Source organism: Olea europaea, unplaced genomic scaffold (genome assembly GCF_002742605.1).
Source record: "Olea europaea var. sylvestris unplaced genomic scaffold, O_europaea_v1 scaffold680, whole genome shotgun sequence".
In the NCBI taxonomy this organism is placed as follows: Eukaryota; Viridiplantae; Streptophyta; class Magnoliopsida; order Lamiales; family Oleaceae; genus Olea; species Olea europaea.
In genome coordinates, this window is record NW_019265184.1 from 366,154 (window position 1) to 391,149 (window position 24,996).

General features: G+C 37.7%; 1 protein-coding gene and 1 pseudogene across 1 annotated transcript; both read right to left on the reverse strand.

The window, feature by feature from the left end:
• Positions 1 to 1,764: 1,764 nt before the first annotated feature.
• Positions 1,765 to 2,915, reverse strand: LOC111390421 (ketol-acid reductoisomerase, chloroplastic-like). The gene is made up of 2 exons (XM_023015459.1): positions 2,283 to 2,915; positions 1,765 to 2,006 (listed from the first exon to the last, which is right to left on the reverse strand). The coding sequence occupies exons 1-2, from the start codon at positions 2,436 to 2,438 to the stop codon at positions 1,821 to 1,823; spliced, it is 342 nt and encodes a 113-aa protein (XP_022871227.1). The 5' UTR covers positions 2,439 to 2,915; the 3' UTR covers positions 1,765 to 1,820.
• LOC111390393 lies at positions 2,556 to 23,815 on the reverse strand (annotated as a pseudogene).
• Positions 23,816 to 24,996: the final 1,181 nt, after the last annotated feature.

Here is a 24,996-nt window from a genome sequence, read left to right on the forward strand (position 1 = left end):
TTGGAAGAAATTTTGATTTTACGTATAAAATATTTTATTGTATAAATGTGAGTAAAAATGAGTATAAAAATTGAAGAGTTTTGTTTTAAAGGGAGATAAATAGAGGTTAAATTAAATCCAAATTTATAATGAGCTTCAAAGTTTAGTGGTCAAAGTTCATCTCTATCTTAGTTCAGTGGCTAAAAATTTAACCACTTCAAAGTTTAGTGAGTAAGCTTCAAAGTTTAGTGGTCAAAGTTCATCTATATCTTAGTTCAGTGGCTAAAAATTTGACCACTTCAAAGTTTAGTGAGTAATAGAAGACATTTTAAAAGTTTAGTGGTCAAAAATTCGACATCTCATAGTTTAACGGTGTGATGGGGCATAACATGTGCATTTCGTCAATACGTCATCTGTTTTGTTAAAAGTGTTGAGACGAAAGTTATGTCAGTGAGTAATGTAAAACTTTCAAAGTTTAATGATTGAAATTCGACATTTTAGTGAACAATTGAAGATATATATATAAGTTTAGTGACCAATGGAACAATTAACTCATGGCACAACTCCTCATCGTTTCGTGAAATTGAACAAGAAATGTTTAGCAATAGATAGAAATTGAAGAAAAATACAAAATAAATAAATAAACTTGTCCCATTAAAAACCTAGTAGTCCATTACACTATATATATGATAATCTTTGTTCGTGCAATGCACAAATCTCGTTAATTTAAAGCTAATGTTAGCGTGTTCATTGTAAATGAGTAATGATAGATATGGTGAACTTTATCTATTTTTTCTTTACTGACAGTAGCTGTCATAAATCAAATTAGAACACTTGAAATAACCAGTTAGAATAAAGCATTGTGATAGAAAATTTATCTATATGCATGTGAATGACTTCAAAAGCTGATGGAAGCAAGGATAAAATAAATGAAATAAGGAAATTTTTAATGTATTTTTTTTTTTGGGATTTTTTATGAATAATAATTAATGATCCAAACAGAAATGAAAACCGATCTTCCTTTGAGACAAAAGCAAGTTTTAGTATCGAATTTATCTAAGATCATCTACACCAGATGGATTTCCAATCTTTTCAAGGGAGCAATGCAGATATCAATTGTGTTCAAAAATTCTTGTTATACACTCCACAGTGTTGTAGGCAACATCTTCGCACATTCCATTTTCAGCGTACCATCTAAATAATGATTCCACAATACCATGTACAACATCGAGTAAAATGCTTATTGATCAGAAAATTGACATTCAGGGTTCATCATCAAGTGAATTATGACATTAAAAACCACTTCTCTCCCCAAAAATATCACTCTTGTACCCCGACTCCAAAGTAGTGACAAAAGTAAAAGGAGAACCAAGGGCAATTGACCATTTAAGGGCAGGGTATTAGATTTACCATCAACATCCTAAGCATGAAGGCAAAAAAAACCCATCAAATATCATATATCAAGAACCTCACATGTGCGCAAATGCCCATCATCTCTCTCACACCCACAACCACCACCTTCCACAAACTCGTAGATGCACAATGCCCCTCGGGGCATAATCCAGTGGTGTAAAGGACAGGAGTGAGGTTATCTCACGCCTTGCTAGCAGCGGCAGTGTAGGGGTTCAATTCCTGAGACATGGAATTATACTTCTTGAAGGCGCAGTGTACAGACAGCTCTTGTTCCTTGGCTTGATGGGGCATATTTCTCGATTTACCTCTCTCACAAAGCTCTAGAGGCGGGGTAGTGGGGGCCCTCAAGGTTGGGGTTCAACCTTTTTTTTTTTTAAACTCGTAGATGCACAAACCTAGTGGACAGAATTGATGCTAGCACCATTGATTTATTGTCCTTGCACATATAACCTTCTCATAGAGGTCCCATTCCCTTTGGACTTAGAGCTATTATGCTGATTTTGTTTTGGGAAGTCAAGGCCAACAGATTGCAAATGGCCAAAACGGAATCCATGGCAGAGTCCAAATATGCTATTTGGCATCATGTGGGAGAACACTTTCTCGTAATTATCAGCCTACAACGCATGATAAAATTAAGATTGAATTGTCCCATAAATTTAAGATAAATAAATATTGGAAAAATTGTAATCAGTATTGAAATGGAAAAAACTCGAAAGCTGATAAAATGACTGATAACAAAAAACAGAGCCACTCTCATCTGCTAGTCCTTGTAAAATATATTTTTACACCAAATAAAAAATTCAAAGCATTCATTTTTAAATATAGAGAGAGCAACGTGAAGAGGATAACAACAAAGCCCTCATGGCTAAATAAACAAGATAATTTGATACCTGAGGTACATCGAATATCAAGTGTAGCACCAAATCACTGCCAGAAACAGTGTCCCATATGTATCCCAAGCAACCAGCAGCACGAGCCTCAACAAATGAGCAAGAACCTTTCCTCAAACCAATTTGCATGAAGAATAATATGGGTACAAGCTTCATACGAGGAAAAACTCACATCATTTCTTGAGAAAATAACAAAAGTAGAAAGAAATAACAAATTACCTTAACCACGATATCAGATTTCACTTCAGCAAGAGAACCCCTTAAGTTCTAAACTTAAGCTGGTCCCTACATAAATACAAAGAGTTCCTATCATCTTGACAGATATTAGTAGAACATCTTGAAAAAGCGATTATAATTCATTCTTTCAAGAGCTTCATAATATAAAAAGAGGCAAAATGTGCAAGTTTATAATGGTTCATTCATTAATCTACAGTCAAGCATGAGTTATGATGAATATGTACAACCTCAGTATCCAGGAAATGAAGCATGCCTCAGCATATTTCAAGAGCTACCCTACATTTAATCGAGTGTACATGATGGTTAATAGAAATCTAGGCCTTTTCCTCTCTCAATCGTTTCAACCAATGAATAAAGTTAAAGTTCAAGAATCAGAAGTGTCAGAATTGTAAGGAAGCAGTATTTTTTTTTTTTTCCTTTTTAAAGAAAAAATAAGAATAAGAATTGAGTATAAAAATAAATAAATAAATAAATAAATAAATTTAAAACTACAGTTCTAATGGCAAAGACGTTCTTCAATCCTCCCATAACTTCGCCTGTGAGAAGGTCACTGGGGTCCCAAACATTGAAATGGGATTGCCTTAAGAACATAGCAAGCTATATTCTCCATTTTCTGGCTCCACTTATTCGAGCATTAGCAGATTCCTTGTTACAGATATCTGAGGCAATATTTGGACCGCCAAGATAAATAATATTCTCCATTTTTACTCCTACTGCCAAGTAATATAATATAGTTAAGGAAATAAAGAATGAATTACAGACAAGGTGACAATTTCTTTTAAATATAAGATGCTTTGCTTTGTTCTATTTGATTCTCGTTCTATGACGTAGAATTTGGGGAGACATGGGAAAGATATGAAGCATGAACATCAAGATGGGAAGGCAAACATCTGAGACTTTATCTCTGATAAGTGCGTTTTTACACACTTATTTGGCCACAAAACATGACTAATTGTTGATCAAAGCGTTTGAATTATGACTTAATTATATGTAATTATGTTTTGTAGAACTATATTGATGAACTTGGCGAAATTCAAGAAAAAAGAAACAAAAAAAAGGATCAAAAATGAAGGAAATCCAAGTATAACTACTAAATTGCAACATTTCAATAGTTGATTCGGACCACATTATGAAGATTAGAGATGTTGCGGGTTCAATTAGATGCAATTAAAAATCAAAGGGTTAAAGATGCACTAGAAATGACTTGAAAAAATTGAGAATTGATTTCGGGGGCTAAAATGCAACATTGGGGAGTTTTTTAAAACTGAGTGACTTCCCAACGTAAAAAAATTATTACAGCGAAGAAAACTTTGGCCTGGCGGATGCCCAGGCCAATCGCGGTGAAAAATTCTCAATTTCCTATTCTTACTGAAATTCTTGTGGTAACAAATCTTTGGAGGTATTTTACAACCCTAGGGCCGTCCCTAAGCATACACCACACATTATAACATATTCATAAGAATTTTTAGAGAAGAGAATAAGGCAGGAACAAGAAGATTGACATCAAGACGCAATGATTCAATTCAAGATTTAAAGTGGTGGTATCTTTTCTTTATGATTTAGTTTGTTTTCTTCTTCCCATCATGTTAGGCTAGATTTTTATGTACTAAGCGATCAATGAACCTTGTAATGTGATTTTTATTTTTATTCCTTATTCTATATTTTTGACATAAAAACACGTATTGAATATTTTGAATGGTTTATATGCATTTAATTTCTTCCACAATTAAGGGCCCGTAATTGTGTGAGTTTGGATGACTTGTTTCTTGCATTCGAGAGATGGGAAATAGGTTCGACACTGTATAAATCATCGTAGGGTCCGATAGGAATAGAGATATATCTCTATACTCTACTTAAATCTTTAAGTGCTCACAAAACTAGATGTATTCTTGTATATTTGCACCCTTCATAGAGATATATGATGGTGGTATATGAGAGTAGGTTTAACTTTGCTCGAGAGAGACTGTTTAATAGATTTAGGAGCATTGATTCTTCATAATTTCAACGTGTTGTCAAATTATAGAACTAGGGTTGAATTGAGCATTGCTTGGGGATTCGTGATCAATGTGCATCATACAATTACTGTACATTAAATTGCATTATCAACATTTAATAGTATTTTAGGTCTTTTAAACATCAATTTGCATTTCGTTCATTGCCTGCATAATTAGCTTAATGAAGTTATAGAATCACTTGTCAAAATTTAGTTTCGGTTAAAGCTTGGATAAATAACATTGAACTAAATCAATTTTTGTGGGACGATATTTGGACTCAATTTTCCACTGTATTACTTGTCACGAACCGTATACTTGCGAATACAAATCGAAAGAATATTTTCGTGAAGAATCTCCATGTCATTGAACTCTAATGATACAGTCCTAAAATAAAAAATAGCCTTGGTGTGAAAATATAGCAAAAAAGGCTTCATTCAAGTTATAAGATATAATATATATCAAAAATGCAAATTCCTACAGTAGATATGAGAGTATATTTCTTTGTGATTTTACATGTCAATATGCAGACAACCATCTCTTACTCATAAATGAAAGAACACTCAATCAACAAGACTGAGAACCGCCATTTTTAATGTTCTAATTGAAGAAGGTTGAGAATCCTTAATTCTTTAATAACACAATCTAGTTTTAGAGAAATGATGTGCACAGAGAGCAAATTTTCATTATTCAACTAAAAACATTATCCGAAGGGAATTTTTCATTGATCAATTGAAAACTTTATCAAAAGGCATTTTGAGCCAGACATTTCTGGACATTTATTGCTGAAGACCAAATTTAATATGTTGAACAAACATGGCATTGTAGGCAACAAATCATCTGCCAATTCATAAATTCCTATCTGGTTCACTTGGTCGCCAGCACGTCATTGTTAGTCTAGAAGGTTCAATAGTTAGTAGGGTAAAAATGTAATAAGTCAAGTAGCCACAGTCAAGGGGTTGCTTATAAATGTGAGAGTTGGGGGTTCGGGGATCATTCATTCACGTTTTGGTTGGGTCAAGGGAAAAGACCATGCCTCTCGAAAGCCTTGGAATTGTTCTTTCAATTTCTGTTTTCATTTTATCAATTCGACTAGAGTTGTAGGCCCCATTTGTTTTCCATTTTTGAAAGAATAAGAATAAAAAATATAGTCGTTACGACCCCACACAAGAGATAACAATTCAAATTTTGTGGGTTGATGTAATGGATAACGGTTATATTTTTTATTTTAATAAGGGAAGAATGGAAAACAAAGGGGGCTAGTCTCCTTTAACAATTCAATAAACAATATATTTCATCGCTGTTTCTCTTTTATAATCCTTCACCAACATGATCAGCCATCGGGAACCTATCAAAATGGTATCAGAGCAACCATTCTGGCCCTGGGGAATTACATCTGATGAAGAAATACAAGTAGAAGATTGAGTCGATAAATTGGAGTCGAAAATTGATGGAATTCAGTTGGAAATACAGAAAGATCTGAAAACAGTGAAATCTGAAATGAAGAAGGCGAGGGCTAATATGATGGAGAAATTGGATTTCACGATAAAAAAATTGGAAGGACAGGAATCGAAAAGAAAGGAGGAATTGGCCACTACTTCACCTAAAACCACACATACCTCTGAAATTCTACCCAATTCTGATGAAATTGGGGCAAGTACAGACAGCCAAAATCGAAGTAAAGAAACCACTATCAAAGGAAGCTGAAGATTATTTGAAAACTCATCAGTGCCATTATCGACGATATCAGATGCAGTGCTGGAGAAGAATTTCATCAATGAGAAGAAACTGTTGGTTATGACTGAAGGAAAAATGTGTAATACTAAAGGGTTAGGCCAAAGTGAGGAGTGGGCTCAAAGAGTTGAGGACTGCAATCAAGCTCTGAAGCAGGCCCAATATAATTCAGGCCCAAATAGAAGTAGAGGTAACATTCCAAGCCCAAATATAAATTTCAACCCTTATGCTTTTCCTAAATATCACTGCGGTCACCGTACGTCTACCCACGCCAATGGAAAAAGGTTCTCCAGTTAAAAGGTTGAAACTCAGTTGTCCATGAAATCTATGGTGAAGGCATTCCGAACGAGAGGATAGGGGGTGATATTAGAATCAAGGAGTTTGGATGTAGAAGTTGAAGAAATCGAGATTGAGGTTCCCAACTTCATTGTGCAGGTACTGCAACAAAATTATTCAATTTTCAAATGGCTGAATAAGTTGGCTGGGCTATAACCAAACCCACCCTTCCTTTTTGAAATTCCAATCAAAACTTATGAGGCAAGCGTGCTTACGGAAGGTAAAAAGGGCAGAGATGAGACTTGGGGCGGGGACAATCGTGACCGGTAGCTATTTGAAAGCTTGGTTGCTTCGTTAGAGATAATGCCAGATAGGTCAATTCAGAGTAATTTTGTTAATGGGTTGAAAACCAAGTTATGGGCCGAAGGTAGAAGATTAAAGCCTCAGGGTTTGGGCCAAATTGTGAAAATAAACCAAGAGGAAATTACATAAAACCAAGCATTTAAAAGTTCAAATTCAAAGTTTAGGGATAAAATTTATCTATGCAAATATCAGCTATTATATATAGTTAATTCAACCAATTCAATTAAAAACCCTAATCAATTCCCCAAATCAATCTCGTCACTTCCTTTCTCATTCATTTTTCTCTCTACTTGTCCACAACTCCAGCGCCACCGACCAGTTTCCGGCCACCGGACCCAACCACCAATAGACTCACCTCACCACCCTCTACAACCTCCACCCAACCATCGGCCACCAACTAGCCGAAATTTGCAGAAAATCGCGGCCAAATTTTTGAACTGTCGCATTATGTTTCAGCCGGATTCTCCCGTTCCGGCAACACCCATGGTCGCGGACCACTGCCGGCCAATAGCCCACATCCAGACGATCCGAAACATGGTCACAATTCATCCTATAAGCCACCCAATCGATCGGAATTGCAGATCCCTTATCCGGCTGCGTTTCGAGGGGCAACACAGGCCCCCCGAAACGCAGCCTTTTTCGTCCAATTTCGACGAGTTGTGAGTGTGCGTGGTGTGGGGTGTGTGCGTGCGTGCGGGTGGGTGGGTGTTCGCGACAGCGATGACGTGGTGTTGGCAGTGTGCACTGGCGTCATTTCTCCATGGCGCTGCAGATCTGGTTGGGTGCTATGGGTGGTTGTTGGTGGTAGTGGCGATAGTGGTGGTTGTTGGAAGTTGGAACAAGATGCTGGTGATGATGATGGTGACGGTGGACGATGGTGATGGTGCTGGTGCAGGTGGTGGTGTTGTGATTTTGGGGACGGTCACAAGGCAAGGGTGGTTGCAAGTGTGGGTGGTGGTGTATGGTGTCACGACGGGGTAGGGTGGGATAAACTGTGACCATAAAATTTGTGACTATTCCACTGTGACCTTAAAATTCGATAATATGTGACTAAAAAATAATTTGTGACCAACAAATTTGTAAATATGTGACCGATAAATAAATTGTGACCTATAATTTTTTTTATCTGTGACTTTGTGACCTCGACATAATATGTGACCAATTAATTTTATAATATGTGACCAATAAAATCATTTGTGACCTATAATTGTGTATCTGTGACCATTAATTGTGCAACTGTGATCTTATTATATTTAAATAATAAATATATTTAATTAATTAATCAATACCTGAATTCTGCATTTTTAAACTTGAGACTTGAGAATTGAATTGTGTCATACTGGACACCTGATTTTTGAACTTTCCCCATAAACCAAAGGATGAAAGACAAAAATAAGTCTATGAAGAAGACCCAACTCAATTTACAACCCATATAAGATTAAAACAAATACCTACAACCCAGATCTAAACACCCAATTCAATCCGATCCATACATCGAATCCAGCTACGATCGTTCCAAAATCAACAACAGTCGTAATGCTCTTACTGACGATGGTGACCATAGGAGAGAGGGAAAAGGTGGAGCGTCCAAGGATGATGAAACTTCAGGGGCAGATTGATCAACGCCTTATGATTGTGATAATTGACAAGGTAATGTCTATCATGATGGAACTTGACTTGATGATGGAAAAAAGGGACGAGTCGGGGCAGAAAATGGTCAGGCGGCTACACTACCTGAACCGAATGAAATTTGGGCAATTACACTTCAATCGGATTAAAGTGGGGTAATTACTGACAATCATAACCGCATAGAAGAACCACGTAAGGCAGAGGCACACGATTGTAGGCTAAAAATGCTAGTTTTGAAAGGAATTGCAGCTCCATTGCCGGCAATTTCCGAAGAGATGGAAGGCTATTGTATCACTGGGCTAAGATCAGTTAAAGACATGGGGCCAAAGCTTGGGGGTTGGGCTTCATTAGGGAGTTAGCCCAACACATGGAAGATAAGAATGAATTGGTGAAGCTGGCCCAAATGAGTTACAGCCCAAATAGAAATAAAAATAGGGAAAATTACGTACAAACGTGGAATTAAAGATTCATTTTCAAAGAGAATGGGATTAAGTTTAACTTTCAGTTCTCGGGTGTTAATTACACATTATTATTTTAATATTATATTAAACTAATATTACACCAATAATTTAACCCATCCAATCCCTAACCTTTACCCACACTGACACTACATCTTTTTCTCTCTATAGTTTCGTTTCTCCCCCCTCTCTCACTATAGACTCTTTCTCTCTCTACATGTCTCATTCTCCCTCCTCTCTCTCTCTCACTGTATACATTTTTTATATCTATCACCACTTCACTCCGGCAGCCACCCAACTTGACGGAGATGTGAGAGTCGCTACGACGACACACAATGCGCTGTGAGGCATTCGATGCTCCTCTGATGTTGGACCCGTTCGATGCACCTCTGGCATGACACTTCTACTGATCGTATCCACCGTGCGCAGCAAAGCAACGTCCAAGGGCTCAGTGGTGGTAGCTATACCCACTCAGCCATCTCACCCACAACCGTCACACTTACTCAACGTCCATGGGCTAAGTGGATCTGAAATTTCCTCCGATCCGCCACCGTAGAGGTTCATGCGGCGTTGCAATCTCCAGCAAAAGTTTCTTTAGTGATTTTGTGGTGATTTTCTGTGGTGATTTTGCTGCATTTTTTGTTATGGCTTTTGAGGTACTGGTTGTGGTAGTGTGCTGTGGTGGTGGCAACGGGTTTATGGATTCTTTTGGTGGTGTCATGTCGGTGGTGGTGTGGTGTAGCTGGAGATAGAGGAGATGGTGGTGGTGTACTGTGAGTGCTTTGTGCAGTGGTGTTGTGGCGATTTTTCGATTGTTATGGTGGTGGTAATTGTGGGAGACAGTGGTATAGATGTTGTGATGCTCATTGTGGTGTTGGGAGTGCGATGATTTTCTGATCTGTTGTTCTTTGGTGGTGATGGTGGATTGTGACTTGATATTGATCTGGTTACAGATAGTTACTCTGAATATAATTTTGATCGTAGTTAGTCACACCGAAGGCAAAATTGGTCACAATTATCACATGTATGCGATGTGTACAGATTTATTTGTGGTGACCCTATACGAGCAAGTATGTGTTTGTTGTAACTATTTGTGACCAATTTTGTATTGATTGTGACCAGTTGTGACTTGAGATTGGCATAATCATATATAGTCACACTCAATAAAAATTTGGTCACAATTAGTAACATATAATACAGGTATGGTCACAGATGTCACAGGTGCATATCTGATCACTTACAACGCACCATTACGACCACCACAGTTTTTTGGAGATTTTTCAACAGTGGGTGTGGAGAGAGATTTTTTTTCAAATTTTGGAGATTTTTCTATTGGCAAGCAGGAGGAGTACCTGGAATAGTTACCGGAGTAGACGCTGGAGTGGTCATTGGAGCAGTTTGCTAGAGTGGTCGTCGGAGCAGTTTGTCGGGTTAATCGTCGAAATAGTTGCTAGAGCGGCCACTGGAGTGATCGCTGGAGCCGTTGCCGGAGTGGTCGCCAGAGATGATAGCCATCTCTGGTGGAGGAAAGATGGTGTAATGGGGTGATAGGATGAGGTGGATGGCATGGATGGAAATAATTAATGGATGTTATACCATAATTTAATATTTAATAAATTTATTTACAACCTGATTTTTGAAATATTTGATTGAGTTTGTTATTTATGAAATGTAATCTTTAAAGCTATGAGTTATGTGGTCTTCCCATTAAAATAATTCTAGTAGCCCAAACTTTTTTTAATGGGCCATCCCTATACCCATATACTTACCCAAATATTTCAACCTACTCAATACAAATCATCCACCCAAAAACTAGCATTGTTATAGTGCTTCAACATCGGCAGTGCCAAGTGAATATCCTATGGTAGGTTCAACTAGTCATGGAGTTTCCTTGGATACGATACTTGTGATAATTGCTTGCTTGATTAAGTCCTCCCACTTCAAGGAGTTGAAATGTTCCCTTCTAGTGATGAAAATGATTGGAGTGCTTGCAAGACAAATGGTTTGGTTGCATGATAAATCGACTATAACATCAACAACTTCCACCTTGAGGACAAGGTGAATTTTTAGGACGACGGGTAATGATAGATTCCTATTTGGTTCACTCGGTTGCTGCCACGTCATTGTTAGGCTAGAAGGTTCAATAGTTGGTTAGTAGGGTAAAAAATGCAATAAGTCAAATAGCCACAGTCAAGGGATTGTTTATAAATGTGAGAGTTGGGGGTTAGGGGATGTTCATTCATGTTTTGGTTGGGTCAAGGGTGAGAGACTAGGCCTCTCGAAAGCCTTAGAATTGTTCTTTCAATTTCCATTTTTATTTCATCAATTCGACTAGAGTTGTAGTCTCTTTTAACAATTCAATAAACAATATATTTCATCGCTGCTTCTCTTCTATAATCCTTCACCAACATGATCATCCATCAGGAACCTATCACCAAGCTCCCATTGAGTTTGTCCTTTTTTAAATGAAGAAAGAAAAGAAGATATGTAACTATAAAATTTGGTTAATTTCATCCGAACGTATAATTATACATATAAATTGAAATTAGTTTCTTTGCTTTCTTTTTTTTCCACTTTCTTAGGTTCTCATATAATTCATAAACTCTAAGTATCTCTGATGAGTTTGTTTCACTCATGATTTTTGCAAAATTTTAGCTTGATTAAATGCTAGATCTTGTGAGTATAGAACGTTTTTGATGTGTTTGTTAGTGTTGTTTTGAAAATTAGGAGAGGTGATGCGAAAGGAGGTATTAAAGTGGATGAAGAGGCCAACAATACGGAATTGAGGCAGAAAGACGGCACTTAGGTGCTGCATTCATAGCGCCTAGGCGCTACGAAACTGGAAAAAAGATGAAATTTGGACTCGAGAGGCAACGCCTAGGCGCCGCAATCATAGCGACCAGGCACTGAAAACGTAGCGCCCAGGCGCTATCATCAGCGCTTAGGTGTTGCGACTGAGTATCTAGGACGTGTTTTTTTGGGCCGTTTTAAAATCCATAAAAACCCTACTTCTATATAAAACGGAGGGGCACCTATAAATACATCTTTCTCATACTTTTGAGGGGTTCTGACACATTGGAGACAAGACAACAAAAAGAGATATTCAAAAGAGAAATTCAAGAAGATAAACACCAAGCAATTGAATATTAGAAGCACTCATTGGAAGGGGAAGAAGATCTTGGTGTAAGAATTCTACTTTTTCTTCTACATCTTTATTACAAATTCGGTGATTCATTCTAAGACAATTTCCTATTTTTCTTCTTGCATTATGAGTAGCTAAATTCATTGTTAGGGAAAATAATATAACCATTTGGGATCCTTTACATTCTCTTATTAAGATTCTTAGTTTTTAATTTTTCCATGTGTTGATTTTGCTATGAGTTAAACGCATTAAATTATCTAATCAATAATTTGATGATTTTTGTGAATTCTTTACAAATAGAGATATGAGCTTAGGATTTAGACCATGTAGTAAAATCCTGTACATTGGTATAACAAGTAGAGATACCTATACCATTTATTGCGGTCATAATTGAATTCCTAGGACATAGAATTCATTTAACTAAGTTGAATTTGCATAGAGATATAAAATTTAATTAGTTGAATAGGCTCAATGAGAACTCGAGAGGGATAAATTGAATACAATAAGAGAATTCGATCGAGCACTACATTAGAATTGAGTTTTAATTTGAGATGCAAAGGTGATTAATTGGTGAAGTTATTCTGCCCTAACATCCACTCATTATTTGATTCTCCAACCAATCGTGTGAACATCCATTTATTTTCTAGAATTTAGATTAAAACTCAGATTTTACAACTTTTAATTTGTTTTAGTCAAATAGTAGTTAAAGAAAAAATTGAATTAAGTGCTAGAAAATAGTCTTTGTGGGATCGACAATCCAGACGCTTAGGTCCACTATTACTTGTTACGGGTCGTACACTTGCGAAACAAAATTTTACAACAAGTTTTTGGCGCCGTTGCCGGGAACTATGTCTTTTAGTCTTAATTTATTTTCTTTATTTTAACTGTTATTTGATTTTTTTTATTTTTCTTTTATTTACATAAAATTGTGTTCGTTGTATGCTCCGTGCTCAAGGCAACGATCTTGAACCGTTTGATTCGGAGATAGAACATACCTTCAGACGAAGACGCAAATAAAATAACTTTCAGATTTTGGGGTAAATAACTTTCAGATCAGGCTTGATTGGATTAACTTGATGAGCAACACCCTGCAATTCTACGGACGACCTCAAGAGAATCCAAACACGCATATCTCTAGATTTCTCAGAAACTGTCAGAATGCTCCGAGGGTCAATGAAGATGCTATTAAACTACAACTATTCCCATTTACATTGAGAGATGCTGCATTGGAGTGGTTAGATGCTGAGCCTCATGCTAGCATTAGTACATGAGAAGAACTAAAGAGGAAGTTCTGTAATAAATTTTTCCCACCGACGAGGGTAGCTAAAATCAAATAGAAAATTCAGACTTTTTAACAGAAAGAGGGAAAAATCTATCACGAAGCATGGAATAGGTTTAATGAGTTGATGAGGAAATGCCCAAACCATGGAATTACTATAGGTAATGAAGTGCAATACTTCTACACTGGATTTACACCACTGTCAAAATCCCAAGTCAATGCCTTAGCTGGAGGACCAATTATAGGAAAATTTGTGCAGCAAACCATGGAACTGTTTGAGTTGGTTTCCACTACATATTCAATGTTCTCATCAGAAAGAGTGGCGCCACTGAAGACAGGAAGAATGTACGGGTTAGATAGCACAGCAGCTATCAACGCCCAAATAGTAGCATTGAAAAAACAGGTGGTGTTATTGGTGAAATCACAAACGAAATGAGCACATACAGTGACAGCTAGTCCATTATGTGAGAACTGCGGGACAAATCATTTGACAGAAAACTGCACATCTATTGGCTATCCCGATGAACATGTCAATTTCATTCAGAATGAGTCTCGAGATTTTAATCCATTTGCTCAAACGTACAACCCAGGATGTAGACAACACCCAAACTTCAGATGGTCGGATAATCAGCAAGGGAACAATTCAAATAATGTCCAACAAGAGAAAAAACCAAGTTTGGGGGGAGATGTTCAACCAGTATATGCAGAAGACTAACAAGTGTTTCAGCAGATTGACACTAACTTTCAGAATCAACAAGCATCAATCAAGAAGTTGGAAACACAAATTGGTCAGATAACTCAACAGCTTGCAGAGCGCCCACAAGGGACATTGCCAGGCAACACAATGGTCAAGCCAAAAGAGCAAGTGCAAGCTATTACTACCAGGAGTGGGGGTGCAACTTCTAGAAATATATATGAAGAGACTAGAGCGAAAAGAAAAGGAAATAATGGATGAAGAGGCTGGGATAGAAGTAGAGTTTGAACAACCAACTGATAAGGAGAACGAGAGGAAAGAAACACCTGTAGTGAGAGTACCCAGCCCCGTGAAAGCTTATGTGCCACCAATTTCCTTCCCTCAAAGGTTACAAAGAAAGAAGTTGGTAATCAGTTTGCCAAGTTTGTAAAGGTTTTCAAGAAACTGCACATCAATATTCCTTTTGCAGACGCAATTACCCAAATGCCCAACTATGCAAAATTGTTGAAAGAGATCCTATCTAACAAAAGGAAGCTGGAAGAACATGAGACAGTATGCTTGAACGAGGAGTACAGTGCAATACTATTGAGAAAGCTACCTCCTAAACTAAAAGACCTAGGGAGTTTCACTATATCTTTTACAATTGGTTCTAATTTCTTTGAACATTCTTTATGTGATTTAGGTGCCAGTGTTAATTTGATGCCTCTCTCTGTCTACAGCTCTCTTGGATTAGGAGAAGCAAAACCTACAACAATCTCTTTGCAACTGGCCGACAGATCGATGAAACGACCAAGAGGAATTATTGAAGATGTGTTGGTCAAAGTTGACAAATTTATTTTTTCGACCGATTTCATTAATTTGGACATGGAAGAAGACTCAAATATTCCTCTGATCTTGGGAAGACCCTTCTTAGCTACTGGGAGAGCATTAATTGATGTTTATGATGGAAAAATGATTCTTCAAGTGGACAATGAGCAAGTCATATTCAACGTGTTCAAGGCAATGAAACACCCATTGACTTCCGATACTTGCTGCCAAGTTGATGTTCTTGAAGAACTTGTGGCGGATACATTTGATATAGAGCATCACACAAATCTTTGTGAGGCAGAGCTTACACAATTGGAAGCAACAAATGCAGGAAAAGCTGAATGTGTTGTCAACTTAGTCGAGCAACCCATAGGAAGAAGGCATTGGTAGTATGAATCTTTTAGTGACAACCCTTCTCCCTCGGTACCCTCAGTGGAAAAGGCACCCACTCTTGAATTAAAGCCCTTACCTTCCCATCTTCGTTATACATATTTGGGAGAATCTACAACACTGCCAGTAATCTTTGCAAATGTTATGACAAGGGAAGAGGAGAATAAATTGTTGGAAGTACTCAGGCAACACAAAATGGCAATTAGATGGACAATAGTTGACATAAGAGGGATCAGTCCAACTCTTTGCATGTACAAGATTTCAATGGAGGACGGGTCAAGGGCATCAGTGGAAGGACAACGCCGATTGAATCTAACCTTGAAAGAAGTCATGCGAAAAGAGGTGCTGAAATTACTGGATGCAGGAATAATTTATCCCATATCTAATAGTTCATGGGTGAGTCCTGTATATATTGTACCTAAAAAGGGTGGAATCACAGTGGAGAACAACGAGCTGATACCAACACGGTTAGTGACAGGGTGAAGAGTATGTATAGATTATAGGAAGCTAAATAATGCAATCAGAAAGGACCTTTTTCCATTACCATTCATTGATCATATGTTGGAAAGGTTGGCAGGACACTCTCATTATTGCTTTCTGGATGGATATTCAGGGTGCAATCAGATAGTAATTGCTCCAGAAGACCAAGAGAAGACAACCTTCACATGCCCTTATGGAACGTTTGCGTTTAGAAGAATGCCTTTTGATTTATGCAATGCACCGGCAACCTTTCAACAATGCATGATCGCCATCTTTTCTGACATGGTAGAAAAGTACATTGAGGTTTTTATGGACGATTTTTCTGTGTTTGACGATTGCTTGGATCGGTTGGCTCTTGTATTGCAAAGATGTGAGGAGAAAAACCTTGTGCTTAATTGGGAAAAATGTTATTTCATGATAAAGGAAGGAATAGTACAGGGACATCGAATTTTTGCACAGGGGATTGAAGTGGACAAAGCAAAAATAAAGGTGATTAAGAAATTGCAGCCACCTAATTCAGTAAAGGGGACATGCAAGGTTTTACAGAAAATTCATTCAAAACTTTGCAAAAATTACAAAACCGTTGTGTAACCTGCTGGAGAAAGATATACCAATTCAATTTTCTAATGTGTTTGAAAGCCTTTAACACTTTGAAAGGAAAATTGACATCGACACCTGTGATAGTGGCTCCAGATTGGGAACTGCCTTTTGAGCTCATGTGTGACGCCAATGACTTTGCAGTGGGGACAGTGCTTGGACAACGCAACGGAAAAGTATTTCATGTTATCTTCTATGCTAGCAAAACATTGACTGATGCTCAGATCAACTATGCAACAACTGAAAAGGAAATGCTCGCAATTATTTTTGTTTTTGACAAATTTCGTTCTTATTTGATTGGGTCCAAGGTAATAGTTTATACAGACCATGCCGCTCTGAAGTATTTGTTTGAGAAGAAGGACGCGAAACCAAGGCTAATTCGCTGGGTGCTGTTACTGCAAGAATTTGACATCAAGATTCGTGATAAAAAAGGAACAAAAAATTAGGTAGCGGATCACTTAACAAGGATAGATCAACTGCAGGATTCAGATGATGTGAATATTAATGAGGTCTTCCCAGATGAACAGTTATTGCAAGTAGAAAAAGTTCCATGGTATGCAGACATTATTAATTACTTAGCTAGTAGCTATATGGATCTGGATCTCACCTATCAGCAAAAGAAGAAGCTCAATCATGAAGCGAAATTCTATTACTGGGATGATCCAAATTTATATAGGAGAGGGGCGGATCAGATCATTAGGAGATGTGTGCCTGAGGATGAGATGAAATAGATCCTTTTGTGAGTACATGCTTCAACTTATGGAGGGCACTTTGTCCCCACTAAAACAGTAGCAAAGGTGCTCCAATGTGATTTCTTTTGGCCTACATTGTCCAAGGACTACCACAGTTTCTGTAGGTCATGCGATAAGTGTCAAAGAACAGGTAACATATCACCGCGTCACGAGATGTCACTTAACAACATTTTGGAAGTGGAAATATTTGATGTCTGGGGGGTTGATTTTATGGGTCCATTTCCATCATCTTACAACAATCAGTACATCCTAGAGGCGGTGGACTATGTTTCAAAATGGGTAGAAGCTAAAGCATTGCCTACAAATGACGCAAGGGTGGTGGTGGACTTCATAAAGAAACACATATTTAACCGCTATGAATCACCTAGGGCCATTATAAGTGATGGTGGAACGCACTTCCGCAATCGGTTATTCTAGGCAGTGTTACATAAGTATGGGGTACAACATCGAATTGCCACTCCTTATCACCCTCAGACAAGTGGACAGGTGGAAACGTCAAACAGACAATTGAAAAGAATTTTGGAGGTCACTGTGAATGCATCTCGCAAGGATTGGTCAAAAAAATTGGACGATGCTTTATGGGCATATCACACAGCTTACAAGACACCTATAGGAATGTCCCCATACCGACTAGTCTTTGGGAAAGCATGCCACCTACCAGTGGAGTTTGAGCACTGAGCTTACTGGGCATTGAAGCAGTTAAACATGGACCTCGAAAAGGCTGGAGAAACAAGAGTACTACAACTACATGAGTTGGAGGAATTCAAAAGAGAGGCATATGAGAATGCATCCATCTACAAGGAAAGGATAAAGCAGTGGCATGACAAGAACATCAGGCAACAAATTTTCCGAGTGGGGGATCAAGTGCTATTATACAATTCCTGGCTTAAGCTTTTTCCAGAAAAATTGAAGTCTAGATGGTCCGGTCCTTTTACGGTCTCTCAGGTGTTTCCCTACGGGACAATTGAATTACACCATCCAACTAAAGGAAATTTCAAAGTAAATGGCCAACGCATCAAGCATTATGTAGAAGATTTCCCCCACCGCTAAAGAGAGTCTCGATCTAGCGTTCCCAAATAATTGCAGCACTATATCCAGCTAATGACTTAAAAGAAGCGCTTCTTGGGAGGCAACCCAAGCTCTACCCTTTATTTACTTTGGTTTTTGCTTTGATTTTGTTGTTCCCTTAATAATCTATGCTATAATAGTAACACTTTCTTTTTTCTTTTTTTTTTGTAGAAGAATCCATAAAGGTTACATATTGAGGAATTTGAGTTCTACAATGAAAATGGATGAGTGTGATAAGGTGGAGTAGTTAAAAAAAAGGGCAGTAACGTAGCGCTCAGAGCGTTGCAAAACTGCCGAATGGCAGAAACGCAGTGCCTTCTCGGCGCCTAGGCGCTGCCACCTCCCCACATAAACATTTTTTTTTATTTTTTACTTATTTTCTATTTCATATAACCCCTAGCCCTCTCCCTACTCACAATACGTAATTTCCCCAACCCCTCTTCCCTCTCATCTTCTTTCCTAACACCCTTAAGTTTACCCCTTTTCATTTCCTCCTCAACCCTCCCAAGGTACCCTCTTCCCCTCTCTTTCCTTATTTAATTTAGTTTTGTTCTTTATTGAATTTATTTTATATTTTTTCCTCTTTTCACCTCACCCACATCACAATTCTTTCAATTACACATATTCTCGCCCCCTCAATCTCCCTTGTTGTTTTCCACATTTCATTGTTGCAAAGTGTGAATTCATCCATTCCTATTAGTTTCCACAGCACCATTCCAGGTATGGCTATTTTTTGCTTCCTATTTTTTTCTCTCTTACATGATAGTTGATGCTTATATGTGCATTTTTTTGATAATTATGTTAAGAGGAGGGCTTGCTTTGTTGTGGTGTCAAAAAATTCGTGTATGGTGCAGATAATGTGGCATGAATTACTTCTAAATTATGGGCAATTTTTGGCGGAAATTTGGTGCCTTCAAAGTGTTTGATGGATTGCCTAGGTGAACATAGTTGGGTACAAAAGAGCTATTGTGGCTATTGTGCTCATTGACTTATGTGGGAATTGCCATGTAGAGATCGTGAATTGAAATTGGGTTTAGAATACATCTATTGCACGTTTGACCATAGTCCGCCCTTATAGCTAGATTTTAAGCCCTGCCTTATCTTCATTTACTACTGTTTTTGCTAATGGTTTGCATGTTCTACACTTTCACAGGTCTAATGCCGCCTAAAAAGAGATCAAAAGCCGTAGCCTCCTCTTCTAGCTCATTTGATAGGAGCAAATTCATTAGTGCCGAGGCCGCTGAACGATATAATTGCCTGGTGGTACACAAGACATGTATCCCTGAACGTGATTTTGACAATTATATGACAGAGCAGATAGGTCGGCGGAACTGGGAAGTATTTGCTCGGCAACCACGACCGGCGCTAATTCTGGTTGTCAGGGAGTTCTACGCCAATGCGAAGGAGCATTGAGATTTTCAAGTGTTTGTGCGGGGTAAATGGATACCGTTTGATAGAACCTCCATCAACAGGTTTTATAATTTGCAAGCTATTGAAAATGAAGAGTACTCTAGACTTTGTGACGAGGGTGTTGATCCTCATGAGGTCATTCAAATCTTGGCCACAACTGGTACTACATGGAAATGTTCAGAGATTGATGTACTTAACTTCTCTGCTTCTGGTATGACTTCGGGTTGTAAGACTTGGCATCACTTCATTTCTGGCAACTTATTCCCAGTAGCAATTTAAGTGAAGTAACAAAAGAACGGGCTACCCTGAATTATGCCATTCAATGCCGCCTATCAATTGATGTTGGTAAAGTTATTTACAACATCTTACATACTTTGAAAGGGTCGACGACAGGTGGTCTAGGGCACCCATTGTTGATTTATGAGCTTTGTTTAGCGGGTGGTGTTGTCACGTGCCCGACTGAGGAGGTTGTGCGCCCCAAACCGGCAATCACACGAGCGTGTACTTGAAAGTTCTTAAGCCGCTCCGAATCCTCCAGTGCTCCACCCTTTCCTTGGAGCGACCAGCTGCCCAGATCACGCCGACCGACCCCAGCTATTGACCCCAATTTTGACCTTGCAGCTCAGCTTCATAACATGCAATTGCAAATGAATTTGACGCAAAATACATTGTGCGAGCAGTTCCATTATCAACATAAGTTCAATGCGGTCATATCTTCGATTTACTCCGATCGAACATTTCCTCAGCCGCCTCTCTAACCCGATCATGTTGCAAATCCATTTTCGAATACCCAGGACGATGATGTCAAGGACGACAATGTACGTCGTCCGTCCGGTAAGTCCCCTCCCCATTTTGTTTATATTTCACATTGAGGACAATGTTTCAGTTAAGTTTGGGGGGAGTGACATCATTTGCTTACGTTGTTGAGTTTCTCAAATCTTGCATGTGATTTGCTTGTTTTATGTGTTCATGTGTTTATTAAAAAAAAGAATTATTTATGCATTTTCATAATCAGCATGCTTGTGTGAGTTAGATCGTCTTGTTAGCTATGATGAATATATTTGAGACCATTATCAGTTTATGGATTGTGGATGAATCATATATTTTAATTGGACTTTCTACTTATCCATATAAAGCGGTATAACATTTATGCAAGAGTATTAAGTTGAGCGTCGTACAGGAACATGAGGGCTCATGCATATAGGCTAAAGAGATGACTTAGGTGTGTAATCCCATAACCCATGAATATCAATACCCCTTAATCGTGTACACTATAATTTGGGGCGTTCTAACCGGCGAAAGAAATAATTTACGATTGTGTTGATCCCGTGCATGTGAAAAAGATTGTGTTGAGTGTATTTAATTTTCTGGTATAAGATTGGTGATGACCGAATGCTAGAAATCTAACCCCTATAAATTTCATTTTTTTTATAAGAGAAATTGCACGTATTCAGCTGAGTCTCACACCTGCACCTTTTTTACTCTAGTTATTAAATCCGTAGGGGTCTCTTGAAACCTGGTACGCTTTGGTATACAAAAAATTGGGGAGTTACGACCTAACATTCACTACAGGGGTCAAGAAGTGGAAAAAAGGGTAAGGTTAAAAAAAAAAAAAAAGAAAGAAACTGATCTTGGGGGCCTAAATAACTAGTGGGTTTGAATCACTAAGTATAAACTAGATTGTTGAAACACTCATAAATTGGAAGAATCACTACATGAATAAGTTGTTGACATTGCCGGTTGAACTAACCCAAATTAGAGTGGTGTGAGGAAATCTTAAGCAAAACTGAACTTTATAATTATACCATAGTAAGAGAATAAAAGAACCAAGTTGGGGGGTGTGTGAATCTTACGAGTGAAGAAAGGAAATAATTGACCATTGAGGGTTGGGAAGTGAACCAACTTATGAATGTACGACACTACGCTTGACCCTCCATACACATACACACACCTGCTTCGCATTGTATGAGTGGAAGTTTGGTTCTTGCATTGTGATTTTAACACCATTCATAAATATAATATAATATTATCAATGTTGAGCCAAGAAGACAAGTCGTTTAACTGACTAGTTGTGTGTGTATCATCCTTGGATGATTTTATTGTTTGATGTGTTTGTTCACTCGAGGACTAACAAACGGTTAAATTTGAGGGTATTTGATAAGTTTGTTTCACTCATGACTTTTGCACAATTTTAGCTTGATTAAATGCTAGATCTTGTGAGTATAGAATGTTTTTGATCTGTTTGTTAGTGTTGTTTTGAAGATTAGGAGAGGCGATGCGAAAAGAGGTATTAAAGCGGATGAAGAGGCCAAAAACACGGAATTGAGGCAAAAAGACGGCACTTAGGCTCTGCATTCATAGCGCCTAGGCGCTACAAAACTGAAAAAAAAAAGATGAAATTTGGACCCGAGAGGCAGCGCGTAGGCGCCGCAATCATAGCGCCCAGGTGCTGTCACGTAGCGCTTAGGCGCTGCGACTAAGTAACTAGGGCGTACTTTTTTGGGCCGTTTTAAAATCCATAAAAAACCTACTTCTACATAAAACGAAGGGGCACCTATAAATACATATTTCTCATACTTTTGAGGGGTTCTTGACACATTGGAGACAAGACAACAAAAAGGGAGATTCAAAAGAGAAATTCAAGAAGATTAACACCAAGTAATTGAATATTAGAAGCATTCATTGGAAGGGGAAGGAGATCTTGGTGCAAGAATTCTACTTTTTCTTCTACATCTTTATTACAAATTCGGTGATGTATTCTAAGACAATTTCTTATTTTTCTTCTTGAATTATGAGTAGCTAAATTCATTGTTAGGGAGAATAATGTAACCAATTGGGATCCTTTACATTCTCTTATTAAGATTCTTAGTTTTAAATTTTTTCATGTGTTGATTTTGCTATGAGTTGAATGCATTAAAATATCTGATCAATAATTTGATGATTTTTGTGAATTCTTTACAAATAGAGATATGAGTTTAGAATTTAGATCATGTAGTAAAATCCAATACATTGGTATAACGAGTAGAGATACCTATACCATTTATTGCGGTCATAATTGAATTCCTAGGACATAGAACTCGTTTAACTAAGTTAAATTTGCATATAGATATAACATTAAATTAGTTTAATAGGCTCAATAAGAACTCGAAATGGGTAAATTGAATACAATAGGAAAATTCGACCGAGCACTACATTAGAATTGAGTTTTAATTTGAGATGCAAAGGTGATCAATTGGTGAAGTTATTCTGCCCTAACATCCATTCATCATTTGATTCTCCAACCAATCGTGTGAACATCCATTTATTTTCTAGAAGTTAGATTAAAACTCAGATTTTACAATTTTTAATTTGTTTTAGTCAAATAGTAGTTAAAGAAAAATTGAATTAAGTGTTAGAAAATAGTCATTGTGGGATCGACAATCCTGACTCTTAGGTCTACTATTACTTGTTACGGTCGTACACTTGCGAAACAAAATTTTACAACAATCTCATTAAGGCAGTTTGACACCAAAAGCAACCATACAATGTATAAGCTAACTTATCGACAATATAAGCTAAACTGGAAAAATAAGTCTTACCTGCTCGATTAATCATCTGCGTGGATGTAATGATACGAGGAACAGGGTTGAGTTCAGCTTCTATGTCCTTTGCCAATGATACGATGATTAGCATGGTGATTCTCTCTTTCCAAGACTTGCTAATCTCTTCAAAAACTTCATGTGATTCAGTCGAAGGCAATCCATTGATTACAATATCAGCATCCCAAACAACCTCCTACAAATTAGTCACAACCTTCAAAGGACATAATGGTGTATCAATCATGTTCGGGTAAAATCTATCTTTCAAAATTTCGTCTGAGTAAAGCATGTGATGACCCAATCGTGCCTCGATATGCTTCAAATATGCACGTCGCATTATCAACCTTCTCAATATATCTTCTCAAGAATTGGTCAATTCAAATAAATGTTTTGATTGGGCTCTATGAACAGCTCGTCCCAGTCTTCTTCATATTCTAGTCTGAACCTGATCTTGAAATTAATCATAGCTATCTTGAAACAAAGCTGAAAACACACTTTCCCATGCACCAGCTCTACAACAACAATCTTCAGCAGATCACCACCGGCCTTGCCTAATAATCAACGAAATTCATCGAGTATTCTGAACCATTGTATTGCCCCATTCAAGTATGACTCATTGTTCATTACCTTAATACTTCCCACTATCATTTTCCAAGTAAAATAAAAAACAAAACAAACAATACCCTTCAAATAAATTCCAAGAATATGAAACTTTGCTAAAGGATCAATTTCCTTTTCACGTAAAAAAATTTCCCAAAAAAGCAAGCTCTTGTAACAGCTCGGCCTGCCCCTCCTCTCTCTCCACCACACCCTCTCTCCCCTTATGAGGATATGCAATGAAGGTGAACCAAAAGATAAGAGAAACACATCTGTGAATGGCTAAAGACATAGGATATGAGAGTGATAGATCTTGAGTTCCAGAAAAGATGAAGGAACAAATGCAGTTTTCTTGCTTCACGAGCAATCCAGGTGTACCCATGCCCATTCTCCTTCAATTTCTTTATAATGTCACATGTAATTTTATTTACTACCATCAAATTAAAAAAACTAAAAGATACCCACAGAATTTAACACACGATCACGTATGCCATTCTGTGAGAAAGTTGAAATAAAGACTCCAAAATAAAAGTTAGGTATCAAATTAATAACACGAAATGAAGACAAGCAATCAAGAAAACATACAACACAAGATTCAGAGACATCAGAAAAAGAATCGAGATGAATGCAACAGTATCGCTAAGTAGCTAATCTGATGGAAGCTACTTGCAAATGATTCATCAATTGCTTAAACCTTTCTTAGCAGCTTTTTCATATGGATTTTGTGTCCAAGAGTCATATTTGTGTAAAAACTACTATTTTATGCATCGACGCAGACTTTCCACTTAATATTGCCAATTTTAGCAAATCCTCCCACAAGAATATTGTATGTTTCCAAACGCATTTCAATTCCTTCCTCCACTATCTTTCTTACACATGACAATGCTTCTTCCATGTCTCTTCCTACCGCATACGTATGAAGAAGCCTGCAGCAGTGCAAAGTGGATTATTGTGAGATGATTAATTAATAATTCAAAATGGAAATCAGATCAACTTCTTATGTGCAACTAAGAGCGACAGTAAGAGACGGCTAGTTTTCTCCCCATTACTACATTTTAGGCCAAATGATGTGATCCGAGCTATATGCCAAATTCTCAATTATTTAACGATTGTTGGAGGGCAGTTAATACCTAGGATTAAGCTTAGTTTGAGGAGAATTCGAGCCAATATAACCATGCAAACACTTGTTAGAGCTTTGGAGTTCAAGAAAGTGGAACTAGCAAGCTTAAGAA